The sequence below is a fragment of the Seriola dumerili genome, unplaced genomic scaffold, assembly GCF_002260705.1.
Source record: "Seriola dumerili isolate Sdu_G_001 unplaced genomic scaffold, Sdu_1.0 BDQW01000024.1, whole genome shotgun sequence".
Classification (NCBI taxonomy): Eukaryota; Metazoa; Chordata; class Actinopteri; order Carangiformes; family Carangidae; genus Seriola; species Seriola dumerili.
In genome coordinates this window covers 1,049,220-1,063,100 of record NW_019174279.1, presented here as the reverse complement: position 1 = coordinate 1,063,100, position 13,881 = coordinate 1,049,220, and the positions used below count along the sequence as shown (strand labels likewise).

At 40.7% G+C, this 13,881-nt stretch overlaps 2 protein-coding genes across 3 annotated transcripts; one reads left to right on the top strand and one right to left on the bottom strand.

The window, feature by feature from the left end:
* Positions 1-566: 566 nt before the first annotated feature.
* LOC111234262 (elongin-A-like) lies at positions 567-5,800 on the bottom strand. The gene is made up of 11 exons (XM_022762240.1): positions 5,723-5,800; positions 4,649-4,705; positions 4,433-4,545; positions 3,359-4,325; positions 3,167-3,277; positions 2,912-3,074; positions 2,730-2,827; positions 1,679-1,859; positions 1,421-1,535; positions 786-892; positions 567-628 (listed from the first exon to the last, which is right to left on the bottom strand). The coding sequence occupies exons 1-11, from the start codon at positions 5,798-5,800 to the stop codon at positions 567-569; spliced, it is 2,052 nt and encodes a 683-aa protein (XP_022617961.1).
* A 1,030-nt stretch (positions 5,801-6,830) lies between these two features.
* On the top strand, positions 6,831-10,946 carry klhl31 (kelch like family member 31). Of its 2 annotated transcripts, none has more exons than XM_022763127.1 (3): positions 6,831-6,903; positions 7,932-9,134; positions 9,221-10,946. In XM_022763127.1, the coding sequence occupies exons 2-3, from the start codon at positions 7,960-7,962 to the stop codon at positions 9,951-9,953; spliced, it is 1,908 nt and encodes a 635-aa protein (XP_022618848.1). In that variant the 5' UTR covers positions 6,831-6,903; positions 7,932-7,959; the 3' UTR covers positions 9,954-10,946. The 2 variants fall into 2 exon arrangements, with proteins under 2 accessions (XP_022618848.1, XP_022618838.1); XM_022763117.1 differs by having other exon boundaries at positions 6,834-6,903; positions 7,929-9,134.
* Positions 10,947-13,881: the final 2,935 nt, after the last annotated feature.

Sequence of the window (13,881 nt, the reverse complement as noted above, 5' to 3'; positions counted from 1 at the left end):
ATTGTTTGGGTGGATGACGACAAACTGTGGACCTGAACAACAAAACAAGATGAAAACAGATAAAAGCACGACTACTTGTTATGACAATATACTATGAGCAATGAACCCAAGGTAAATGTGCTGTCAGTTGTAACACTTAGGGTTGCTCTTCGGTTCACTTTGATTTAGTTTGATGCAGTGCTAGAAGAAAAAATGTTATGTATAGCAAAGAGTTTGTAGGAGACATTTGTAAATATACAGAAAATAGCATTTCTCTATCCATCCTCTAGGGGGAACCACACCCCATTAAATAACCTACCACTGAGCTCTGTTCAGCTCAAACAGATTGAAAAGACAAAAAATGTCAAAAATCAAGTGAATTTGCTGATTTCATAGTCCATTTAATGGTGAAGAAAATTCACAGTTATAGAGAAAAAAAACATGGCAATTGCCGCCTGCATATTAAGACAAACAACACAGAGTAATCTAAAGTGAACAAAGGCCTGGTATTGTTCAAAGTTAATGAATGATAGAGTGCACTTTTCCCACATCCTCACAATGTAAATAGCAAGATCGTATGTGAGCATTTATCTGCGTCCAAACTGTTTCTTAAATGCCTTTAAGGACTTTGCCATCATTGGAGCAACTCCTGTGAAAACAACAAAAAAAATAAAATAAAATGTAAATCATGACCACACAAGTTAAATGTATAGCTTTCATTCTGACCTTTGATGAAAATGACTGGAGAAAAAAAAGAGCAACAAAAACGTAACATCTGCATCTACAATACTCTCTTGTCAGCTCACTTGTTTTTTTGCGGGGGTCTGGTGTACTGCTTCCCCCTGAGCTGGAGCTGCTGGACCGGCTGGGCTCATTACAACTCGGCCTCAGTCTGTTGTCCTGAACCTTGATGCTGGAGATTTGTGAAATAACAGCACAGTGCAGAATTGGAGTTATCATTTTCAGAGCAAAAACAATGCAGATAAAATAACAAGAAAGAGTCTACATCCACGTTTTTTAACATCCCATGTCGCACAAGTTGACAACAAAAGGACCCAAGGCCGTCTCTAACCAGAATAAAACCAGTTTATCCAGCACATTGCTCCAATTCCTGTGTTTGGATAAGCTCACCCAAAAAGCATTTCACTCACTGTTATCACACGAGTCTCCGACAGGTTATGACCCTGCTAAGCTGCTGTTGTTGAGTGATCACTTTGTAGTTAAGGGCTTTTATGTGGAAGAGGAGCAGAGCAAAGCACAAGGCTTACCAGGTGTTCATGCTTTACCGAAGATAATCAAATGCACAGCAATGAATGGCTCTTATATAAAATGTTTGGTTTGTTTATGAACGCTGTAATTAGGAAAACAACCTGAAATGAGTATTTTGTATATGAATATACATATGTAGATATTTTTCTATATCAAGAATGGTGAAACTCACCTGCACCTGGGCTGATGAGGGTGCTGAACAGCAGTTCCATGAATTTCCTGCTGAATTCGCACATCTCTCGGTGGCTTGGCAACAGTGTGAATAAATGCCATCTTCACCTGCCGACCTAAAAAAAAAAAAAGAAAAGAAAAAAGTGTCTCAGTGTACAGAACGTAATAAGGACTAAACTAAATATTCTTCTACAATATACATTGTATATAGTTTCAGTTTTAGTTTCAGCAACAGCCTGATTTTATGTACAGTAAACACCTTTGGGTTTCTTAGAATGGGCCGATACAATGCTTTTTGTCAGTCTTTGGAGTTTCCTTTCCCTCTCCTCAGACAACCTGATGTACATCTCTTTCCATGATTCGTACTCCTGAAGCTTGGAGTCTTTGAAGTCCCTCTGGCAGTGTCTCCCCCATATGTGGTCTGACACTCCAATGTAGATCTGCGGACACAAATAGTTACAGGACTAACGACAAATAAACACCTGTGGACAGATTTATTTCCTAATCACAACTTTTACAGTAACTTTTCTAATCTCTACCCAAGGTCTATGAATATGTTAACTGACCTAGAAAGATAATTTCAGAACAAACTGACACACACTCAGTGGCCACCTTAAGTAATCTTGCTCATTAACAGCAGGCCTTGACTACCGGTGCCCGATGTGGTGGTTCAAGCATCTCAGAAAAAGCGTCACTTAACAAAGAGCACCTAGTTAATGCTTCTCTGTGGATGTAAAACCTAAACCATGACCTATCAGATTAGTTAACAAGAAGGCCACAGGTAGGCAGTACACAGCCAAGAGCAACAGTGACAACCGGAAACTGATTGTGTAACTTGTTGAACTTGTCGGGCAGCAACACCATCATGTGTTTACTCCCGACATCTGAAAAGAAGGGGCTGAATAATTAATCAATTAGCGGATTGATAGAAATTAATCTGCAACAATTCTGATAATCGACTGTTAAAGTTTTTTTTTCCACTTTCTTAATTTTGAGGATTTTCTGCCGTTCTCAATTTTTTATATCACTGTAACATCAACTTCTTTGTTTTCTGTGCTGTTGGTCCAACACAACGAGACATTTAAATGCGTCACCACGGCCTTTAGGAAATTGTGACAGGCACTTTTCACTGATATTTTATAGACTAAACATAGATTAAAAATGTGTATACATACACATACACATATATATAGTTGCTTGCACAGCCTCTGGGCCTCAGGGGGTCAGACCCAGTGCTCAGCAGGTGTACCTAATAAAGTGGCCACAAAGTGCGTGTCTGCACTAAATTTATTCATACGTCACATTCTTACTGGGTTGCATTCTTCAATGCGTAGCAGCTGCTCCGGCGTACACCTCTCCAACACTGGCTCGAGGATTTCAAATGGGACTCCGCCGGTTTCATAAAGCACTGAGAAGAGATCCCTGCACCTAAATATAAATCCAACAGACAGACAGACATCACAGCAAAAAAGGTTCTTTGGGCTTTACTCACAGTTAATATTGTTCTGGAGTATGCGGATACACTGTTGGTATAAGCTCATCATGGTTGGGAGGAAGACGGTCTTGGCACCAGAGTACACTTGCATCTTCTTGTTAAGTCGCTGACCGGTAAAGACGGCAGTGTCCTCAGAGGCGTCGCAGAAATCAGACTCTCTCTCAACTTTAAAGGCAGAAAGAACGAGTGTCAAGCACGAAATAACCAATGCGAAAATGCAACTGTGTTTGCTATACACACACACACACACACACACACATTACCTTTCCTATCAAAGTACTCAACACTGGAGGGCCCTTCCCATTCAGGCAGAACAGCAGGTAAAGGAATGTTCATCAGGTCCATTACAGACTCCTCAAACTTCTAAAATAAGAGAGATCATTGGTCAATATCAATCAGTCATGACCTGCACTCTACAAGCAAAACTTTTAAGATTATTGTTACCTGTTTTGGAGGGCTAATAGTTATAGACATTACAGGTGACTTGAAAAGTTTCATGACAGAATCTTTTGCTGCTTCCTCTTTTACTCCAGTCTTGATTTTTCTGGGAGCTCTCTTTACTCCACATCGCTCTTTTCTCTTGAAAACATTCACGTCATAGTTCAAGTACGATTCAAAAGACTTGGAGGGCTCCTCTTGGTCACTGACACTTTCCTTGTCTTTGTGTTTCATTTTGGCCTTTTTGTTCTTGTGTTTTGAATGTCCCTTGCTTTCAGACTCTTGTTTATGTTCAAGACCGACATGCCTCTCTTTGCTTGTTTTGTTCCTTTTTCTCTTTTGGTCCTCTGAGCTCCTCGATTTTCCTGAAGACCTGTCCTCTCTGGCATTGGCCAGTTTTAAGGTTTTTGAGTTTTTGTCACTGGACTCAAATGAAAAAGATTCTTCATCTTCCTTCAATGATTCTTTTGATGGCTTTGATTTCTTATTTGACTCTTTTTCTGGCCAAAATCCTCCATCATCAGAGTTGCTTTTCGGCTTTTCCCTGGAGTCAGACCTGGATCTCTGATGAGTGTCTTCTGAGTTGTTTCCAAGCAAAGTATCACCATCTCCTGATTTTCTGTTGCTCTGATCATTTTTCTTCTTGAAAGCAAATAATACGTCTATTTGATCCTCTCCAATTTCCTTTTCCAAGATGTCATTCTGACAAATATTCTGGTTTTCTTGGTGACTTTTTTCTCCATTTTCATTCTCTTTTCCTTTCTGTTGTTCACATTGTTGTTTCTGTGAAGCGGTTTTCCCACTCCCCGTTTTGAAGAAGACCTCATCTGAGGATTCCTGACTCTTGCTGTGAGATGTTGAGCAGTTATTGTTTAAATCCTCTATTGTCAAACTTCCAGTGTTTGAACAGTTTTGGTCGTCTAGTTTGTCTTTAACAGACATGGTCTCTGACACATCCCCAACTTCTGTGTGGCTGCATCAAGGGAAGATTCAAGATGTCACACACATACAAATTAAGCACAATTAATTTTATTCTACACCAGAATTATAAATACAACTACAAACTTAAATACGCTTCACCTTGAGCACTCCTTAGGGACCAGTTTTTTCCAACCTTTAACTAGCGACTTGGCAAATTCTCCAGCCTGTTCATGTCTTCGCAAGGAGTTAACTGCTTTGCCAATTCCAGTTTCCTACATGTGGACACTTGTTAGTGCAGTCCATGAAAATTTAACTTATGCAAAATGCATGTGAAAACATAAACACAATATCCATTCTTTGCCAAAAGAGACTTACAGCAAGAATATCTAGCGTGATATCCAGATCCTTGAGTTTCTGCAAGATTTTAAGAACCTAGAAAGAGAGTAATTGACACATTAATCCCTCTGGTGAGGTTGTTAATGCTTTTAAAATAGTGTCAGGGCAACCATCTAATGTGCTTGGACATGGCTTTCACACACGCAATTAGGAAAAATAGTTGCTAAAATGTGAACAAAATTGAAGAAAACCTGCCATGCCAAATATGGCAGTCCTGGTTTTGGATCACCACAGTTGCTGATTGTGCATTCAGAGCAGAAGCTATGTATGGGAACCTCACACCCACTTAGGGTGCTCCTTTTACTGTGAACTATAAATGGATAATGCTACTGCTGGTAAGTAAAGTCTCAATATGTGGGTGAATTAGGTTCTTTCAGGTTATACATTACAAATTTTAATGTAATCTTAATTTAATCTGAAGAAACTAAACATTGGCCAGTTTATGTAAAGGCAGCAGCAACAGTAACTTAAACAAGCCTGTAGAGCGTCACAGCCTTCATGGGTGATGGACGGCAGCCATAAGCTGAACAACTGGAGGAGCTGCCAATTTTAGCAGCAAAAGCGCCTCCCATCTAACAGAGCCTGGCCTGACCCCCCCAACCCCAACCCCACCACGACAGTGAAGTGTGGCGGCAGCAGCGCACATGTCACTGACTGAAACAGCACCCACCCGCTTCTGCCTGTCCGCACATGATACAAGAAAAAAAGCACAGCCTGCAGAGAGGAGACTGTCAATTAGGCCTCATTATGACTTCAGTTCACTTTTTTATAGCTTCCAATGTGAGAGCAGGTGGTAGTAGACTAATGTTTACACCAACGCCCAGAGCTTTTTATTTGTCTCTATAAAAGTACAACAAAGCCATGAATGAAAGACGAGAAAACTGAGTGTGGAGCGGATAAGAAAAAGAAAAAAACGCTTCAGAAACAGGAAACGCGAGCAGACATATCTAAAGAACCGTAAGAGTAGCCTGTAGTATCCCAAAGGCTGCAGCTTTCCTCCCCTTGCTCTGCTCTGTTGACTTACTTAAAAATGCATGTATGTGTTGTATCTACCGTGGCAGTCTCTGCTGTGTCTGTGAGCTGAAGTTTGAGCCGCATGACTTTCTTCACCACATCAGAGCTGCTGGCCATCACGGCGATTCACGTGCAAACCGTCTACACACACACCGGGCAGCGCGCGCCCATTGATGACATTATTATAATGAGGCGTAACCGACGACAGATGATGTGGGGTGTAGTATGGTTTGGAATTCTTGCAACCAATTCATATTAAACATGCGAATGTGATTATATGACAAACACATATCAACATAATGTTGCTAAGGGGAACAAAATTAAGATATTGAAAATAAACTGTCTTTCTGAAATGTAACCCCCCTTGGTCCTCTGGGTACCCGCAGGTCCCTCTTTAGGAGCTGTTAATTGGTTGTCCATTGTTAGAGATGGCATGAGGATTTTCTCATAATATGACATGAAAGGCCTTTAAAAGAAATCCTCCTTTCAAAAGTCGAGATCCATGACCTACATGATTTTGACTCTTAAATATTTTGTGGAAATGAATGTATTTCAGGAACTTGTGGCCTAGGCTACACCTTTAAGCCTGCATCAACCAACACATCAGAGAAAGCAGTAATGTAATATGAGCTGGACCTAGATGGTGGGGACTCTCCTACACTTCCTAACTACAGTATTCCCCTTTTTGTGCTGTATATCATCTGCACAGAAAGCTACAGGATAACATTATCTAATGTGCCGGTAACAAACTGATGCTTGTATGATTGCGCTGATTTCCATTTAGATTGTCTAGAAGATCACGTCCAACAATAAGTTAAGGTCATTTTTATTTTAGTTTTACCATGTAGAGGGTTGTAGGAGTGAAATATCAAAAAGAGTATTTCTACCTGGATACTAAAACAAGATGCTCTTTGCACCACTAAGAGCTAATGATTTTTTTTCTGTGGTAGGCAAAATGAAACTCTTCATATGACGTCGAGCTTCCGTGGGATGTTGACATCAAGAGATTGGAAGCTATTGTGGGACACTGTATGGTTGGGGGGTGTATGGTCCCTGCCCTCTCCAACATGCATTGCACAATACTTGATTGGCACTCACTGCCTTAGAGGAGGAGTTAACTGCATGTCTCTTTCAGCAGGGGTGACTGCTGGTCTCTCTCTCCTGCTCCAGTAACTGGAGGTACAAGTTCCTTCTTCACCAGCCTCAACTTCATTTCTCAGGTAAGTGGAGCTTTCCCATGCTGTGACTGTTTGCAATTTTAGCAATGAAAAGGGAACATGGTGCAATTAATGCTTCAGCTTTGGTCAGTCATTTTAGAATGGAAAATATGTTCTTTTTTCACTTACTTTGGCTCCAAAAGGTAAATAAATTATCTGAAGTTATTGACCTTTTTGTGAAAAAAATTTTTTTTTTTACACATAGCTATTGTGATAAGCTTCAACTTTGCAAGGGTTGTAGTTAAATAATAGGTCACTTTTCATGAAACTTTTTTGTCTTGTAGCTGGTATTAATTGCAGATTTATCCAGGACAAGCTTGAAAGCATTCAGTAAAATAAAGAAAAGGTACAAAAAAAAAAAAGAAAATTTGCCCTAATCTGAATTTAAACAGTCAGAGGACATGAGGCCTGCTGCTCATGCCTCAAAGTCTATAAAAGGAACGTCATGGGAGAGCCGTTCAGTGTTGCTATTCCTGGACATACTGCTGATAAATTGTGACAGATGCAAAGAGGGGCATGTTGACGCACTCACTCATTCCAGCATCACCTGGTAGCACACATGTTTTTATAGGTGTCAGTGTCTGGATGTGCCGAAATAAATCGAACAAACTCCACAATGTAAGAAAAAGTCTTCTTCTTCCTCTCCTTAAATCCAACAGTATTGTTTAGTTTGGGCCAAAGAAAACAACACATTGCCCTAAAAATAGGGCAAACGCACAGCTCAGGAAATGAAATAATTCAAAACATTTCAGCAATATAAACTGTTTTAATATAGTTCAGTCTTGTGAATGTGGCATTCACTCATCTCCTTTTTATTTTTCAGCCACATGACTGATAATTTAATGAGCAGACTAAATTAAATCTTGGCCAATTCTTTGCGAGAATAATTCATATCTGTTACAATTTATCTGTTGCACACAGCTTTATCTGCCTGACTGTTATGATACCGCTTTGATTTCTTTGCATCATCCTCAAGTTATAATGTGGTTTCCTGACAACATCTTGACATGTTATATTTATATTTCCAGAAGGTCTAGGCTGTGTTCTGCTGCTACAGCCATGGCACCCAAAAAGAACAAGGCAACCAAAAAGAGTAAAGGAGACATAAATGAAATGACCATAATGGTTGAGGACAGCCCCATCAACAAGATCAATGGGTTAAACACTCTGTTAGAAGGAGGTAACGGCTTCAGCTGCATTTCAACTGAAGTTACTGATTCTGTGTATGCACCAAACCTCCTGGAGGGTATGAGCAACATGAGACAAGAGAGCTTCCTCTGTGATCTAACAGTCGCCACCAAGTCAAAATCATTTGACGTCCACAAGGTTGTCATGGCCTCCTGCAGCGAGTACATTCGTAACATCTTGAAGAAGGATTCTGCCCTCCAAAAGATCGACTTGAACGACCTCTCACCGGTCGGCCTCGCCACTGCAATCACATACGCATACTCCGGAAAGCTGACCCTGTCGCTGTACAGCATCGGCAGCACTATTGCTGCAGCCATGCTGCTGCAGATCGGCAGCCTGGTGAAGATGTGCAGTGATTTCCTCATGCAGGAGCTCAGCGTTGAGAACTGTATGTATGTGGGCAACATCGCCGATGCCTACGACCTCAAAGAAACCAAGGAGGCGGCTCAGAAGTTCATGCGGGAGAACTTCATCGAGTTTTCCGAGATGGAGCAGTTCCTCAAGCTCACCTATGAGCAGATCAGTGATTTCCTGTCTGATGATTCTCTGCAGCTCCCCTCTGAGGTCACCGCCTTCCAGATTGCCATGAAGTGGTTGGACTTTGATGAGAAGAGGCTGAAATACGCAGCAGATCTCCTAACTCTCATCCGCTTCGGCACTATCTCTGCCCAAGACCTGGTGAACCATGTCCAGAGTGCGCCCAGGATGATGCAAGACCCCGAGTGCCACCGTCTCCTTGTTGACGCCATGAATTACCATCTGCTGCCATACCAACAGAACATCCTCCAGTCACGCAGAACAAAGGTACGCGGTGGCCTCAAGGTGGTACTCACAATTGGTGGACGTCCTGCTTTGACAGAGAAATCTCTCAGCAAGGATGTTCTCTACAGAGATGCAGATAACCTGTGGAATAAGTTGACAGAAATGCCAGCAAAGAGCTTTAATCAGTGTGTGGCAGTCTTGGATGGCTTCCTGTATGTGGCAGGTGGTGAGGACCAGAATGATGCAAGGAATCAGGCTAAACATGCTGTTAGCAACTTCTGCAGGTAAGAACTAATTGATTTAAAGATAGCATTTGTCATAATCGTTTGTGTAGACTTATGAAATAACTTAAAATCCCCTCTGTCTTTAGATATGACCCACGCTTCAACACTTGGATTCACTTGAGCAACATGATCCAGAGGCGCACCCACTTCAGCCTCAACACCTTCAATGGCCTCTTGTTTGCCGTCGGAGGGCGAAACTCTGATGGTGTTCAGGCCTCTGTGGAGTGCTATGTGCCTTCCTCCAACCAGTGGCAGATGAAAGCTCCCATGGAAGTGCCCCGCTGCTGTCATGCCAGCTCCGTCATCGAGGGCAAGATCCTTGTGTCTGGAGGTTACATCAACAACGCCTACTCCAGGGCTGTGTGCTCGTATGACCCCTCTACCGACACCTGGCAGGATAAGAACAGTCTCAGCACACCTCGAGGCTGGCATTGCGCTGCCACCGTGGGAGACCGAGCCTACGTCATCGGTGGCAGTCAGTTGGGAGGTCGTGGGGAGAGAGTGGATGTCCTCGCCGTCGAATCTTACAATCCTCACAACGGGCAGTGGAGCTACAGCACGCCTCTTCACACAGGAGTGAGCACAGCCGGTATTTCCATTTTGAACAACAAGGTCTATCTGCTTGGAGGCTGGAACGAGGGCGAGAAGAAGTACAAGAAATGCATTCAGGTTTACAACCCTGACCTCAATGAATGGACTGAGGATGACGAATTGCCAGAAGCTACAGTCGGCATCTCATGCTGTGTCGTCACCATACCCACACGGAAAACACGAGAATCCAGAGCCAGTTCAGTTTCATCTGCACCAGTCAGTATATAAGAGTTTAAGTGATACTAATGGTGTAGTTTACATGTCCAAAGGTCTCGAACTTGGCTGTTGCATAAAGCTTGGTTCTCAACTCTACCAACAGTCGCATTTTTGGGGCTAAGATGGTCAGTTTAAATGGTCATCAACTTTCTTCAGATGAGCAAAAATTAGTAAAATGCAAAAATTACGAATTTGGGAACACATTCTTACAAAGTTAGTAAAAAAAAAAAAAAAATTCAATTCATTTAAAGCAAATTGAAGCCAGTGCTGGCAAGGAGAAGTCATAAACTAAATTTTATTTCGACATTAATAGTTTGCATTTGGTGCAGAGCAATATGTTTCAATTTTATCATTTTTAGACAGAATTTTCCTTTTGGGGCCAAATCAGTTGGGATTTTCATTAACCCTTTTTTATAGCAAATATAATGTTATATGGAAGGCATTAAAGTATAAAATCAGTGTGGAAATTGATCTGTAACATAACTGTCTTTTTTACCCAGTGCCATTGAAATAATAATGCTGGATTTTGTGACAGTCCAGTTTATGGTGACAACTGCTACTGTGATTCTCAGATACTTGAACAGAATAATGAGTGTCAGAAAGCTGGAGCTGGAATAAGTGTCCGCATCACCTACCAGGAGTAGGTGCTTGTGATTAGTGTGTAAACACCCCACACACTAAGACTGCAGTTTCTCTACATGTGTCTAATGTATAGCAATCAGTAGTCTTGTGTCGTATGTTGTGTGATCAAACACCATCAGTGCGAAGGAAACTGTTCTGTTGGGAAGATGTTGGAATGATGAGGGTTGAATGGGCCTAGATGTGACAGTAGGAAACTATTTTGTAAAAAATAAAAAGAGAAATATGACTTGGGAATGATGTTGTCAGCCTGAGCTTTCCTGGAAGTCAGTACTCATGAATTCCCTGACTGCTCATGTCTTTTCTTTTTTTGTTTGTTTTTAAATTTAACTTTAAATTAAAGAGATGAAGTGTAAGATACTATGAGCTGTGGTGATTTATTATATGTTTCGAAGCAAATATGTTTTTAATAATTTTCTGAGTCTTTTAAAGAGATGTATTTATACACTTACTAAAAAAACAGGCCAGGCTTGTTTTTGACCACCATAAATTGACAAACTTACATGTACATAGGATTTATTTATTTTTGCTCTTTTCAATTTCAATTCAAATCTATTTGCCCTTTTTGGTGGTTTCTTATATACCGTCGGGAAATTTTTGAAAAGGCCATGGTACTGTTATGGCTTGATGGGATTGAAAACAGCAATGTAAGGATTTACTGTCATCAGATTTGCTTGGCATCAGCTGCAGTGTTTGTAGACGAGGAGGAACAAGTGGTGAGGCCATTTAGAGGGCTACATTTCTGTTTCCCATTTGAATCATGAGGTATGCACTTTTGACTTCCTGTCTTTAATCCTATACACCACTGATGTCAAAGGGTTTAAATATTGTATATGTCCAGCCAACAGACTCATGCATTTGTGTATTTTTACATTATCTTTACACACATTTAAGAATTTACAAGGCGAAAACAAATAAGTGTGCGCCAACACCAAGTCTGACTCTAATTTGTTATTAAACATAATGACTGTAAAACCACACAGATTTCATTTTTCTGTGGAGGTACTCATTTACACTGCAAACAAACATAGAGCAGAGAAACAGGACTTCAGGTAACATGAGCCAAATGAATTCATAAAACGGCTATCGCATTATGCACATTACATCATTTTTGGTGTACTGTTTCCTCTGATGTGCAAGTCCACTAGTCCCAAACAGAAAACAGAGAGGCATCTCTCCTCCATATATATATATATATATATGTGTATATACAAACATTTTTTTTCATTTACAAGCCATCAGGCTCACATAACAGAACATAAAGCATTTTCTAATAGCAGCAATAGCAGCAGGATGTATGCTGTTGATGAAGGATCATCGTGATCTTCATTGTTTGGTGCATTTAAACCAACAAAATAAAGCAACATCCAACAAGAGGTAAAAGAGGTTGGACCATGACAACTGTTGATCTTGCACAGGGAGGAAGGCATTTTGTGCTTGATACTCTGATGCATTATTATACAGCAAATGTGAAGTTCAACATACTCCTTTATACTTTGTCAGTTACTCTGTATGCCAAACATATACAGCTTGTGAAATTTTAATGAACTGTCATAAAGACAGAGGTGTCATTACAGCCTCATGACCTCCAATCAGCTTTTGACTCTGAGTGATGGGCTCCTTTCTGAACACAGTGTTTTCTGCCAAGGTTTCAATTCAGTATTGGTTATGTAATACAATAGATTTCTGTATTTGTGTGTATTTCCTCGCTCTTCTCACTGATCCAAAGTGGGTGGAGATCATTTGGAAAAAGCTGATGCCACACCAATCAGTCGAGTCAAGCACAACATCAAAAATGTGGTTACAGTTCTGGTGAAGTCTGTTTATGTCGCCAACGCTATCATTCAAATCTAATCAAACATCTCCCAGATTGTCCTGAAAATGCACACAAGTACAAACCAGATTTCCCAGGTTTTTAATATGACCTGTGCTTTTTGCTCTGCTGCAGTCCCTCAGTTTAAGGTTTTAGTGACTCTGTAAATTCATACATCAACAACCTCCTCATTGCTGTGTCTTGGGCCAGCGTAACATTTGTGTATGTGTAAAATAGCTACACCACACAGTCATTTTGGGCAAGCGGTCTCTGGCTTGTTACTAGAGCAGCTCTATGAACAGATTAGATCAGGTGAAGTCAAATTAAATCGTTTTCATACTTACTCAGTCGAATTTCCTGTGTCTCTACTGAGTTACCGCTAAACACCTCTGCATCCCCAATGAAGAATGTTACCTTGGAACAAAATTAACCAAATAATATCAGGACAGCTTTTGGTCACATGTAGAGAGGATAGTGAATTTGACAAATTCAGGAAGATAACTAACAGACAGTATGTGGAACAGTCAGTCTAATGGAAACCAGAAAAACAATAAAATGTCAGTGTTGAAACCACATTATTGTTTGGATGCAGTTCATTGACCTATAACTTGATTTTCTGTCCATGTGTGCGTTAAGTTCAGTAGATACACCCTCTAAGAAGTGTTGCTGTGTCATTATTACAATCACCTTTTTTCTAGAATGATTTTGCATCCATGTTCAAGCTGGCACATCCCATGCACTAGTTGTAAACATGACTCATTCATTCTTACTGCTGTCGTTTGGCAATAATGAGACGAGGTAAGTAAATAGCTTTGAGGTATTAATTACAGAAAACAAGCAGAAAATGACTGCTTTGTGCTACAACAATTTAATGCCAAAATAAATCAAAACAAAGAATAGCCTACATTTTAAAACATTCATTTTTAAACACATTTTAAATATGTATTGTGTCCTAAATGAAGTAAATGGCTTATGTAGTGTCAACTCCTTTTAGTATACATTCTATGGTTAACAGCTGTGTTTATCACACTAAGTTGGTATTTACATAATTTAGCTTTCTGGGTATGGAATGAGAGTGAGCCTCTTATTCACAAATACTTATATCAGATGGAGAATTTACAATGATACATTTACCTCACTTTTCTCCAGTTTTCACCAACGAAGACTAGGTGTCTACTGAAACAATTGGTCAATTAATTGATTGGTGAAAAGGAGAAAGAAAATGAAATAGTTCAAGTGGTCTATAATGGAGAAAATGTCAATCGCACTTCCATCAGCTCCTCCCATTTTTTCCCTTACCTTGAGTATACTGTACCCAGCACAGCCTTGAACGCAGCATCGCCACCCGGTCTGATTGACAGCTCAGTGGGAGGGGCCAAGCAGCGAATACTGCTGAGTCATGGTGACGATATCGCGCTCTCCGCTCCGCCTGACGGCATCACGTGTGTGGAGCCAGGAGGGCGTTCATATGTTGAACTCAACCCAGCG

Coding starts and splice junctions, on each gene's coding strand:
- LOC111234262 (XM_022762240.1), bottom strand. CDS start 5,800: ATGGCCAGCAGCTCTGATGTGGTGAAGAAAGTCATGCGGCTCAAACTT. Junction 3,278..3,358: donor CTATTAGCCCTCCAAAACAG/GTAACAATAATC, acceptor CTCTTATTTTAG/AAGTTTGAGGAGTCTGTAAT. Junction 629..785: donor AGACCCCCGCAAAAAAACAA/GTGAGCTGACAA, acceptor TTGTTTTCACAG/GAGTTGCTCCAATGATGGCA.
- klhl31 (XM_022763127.1), top strand. CDS start 7,960: ATGGCACCCAAAAAGAACAAGGCAACCAAAAAGAGTAAAGGAGACATA. Junction 9,135..9,220: donor GCTGTTAGCAACTTCTGCAG/GTAAGAACTAAT, acceptor CTCTGTCTTTAG/ATATGACCCACGCTTCAACA.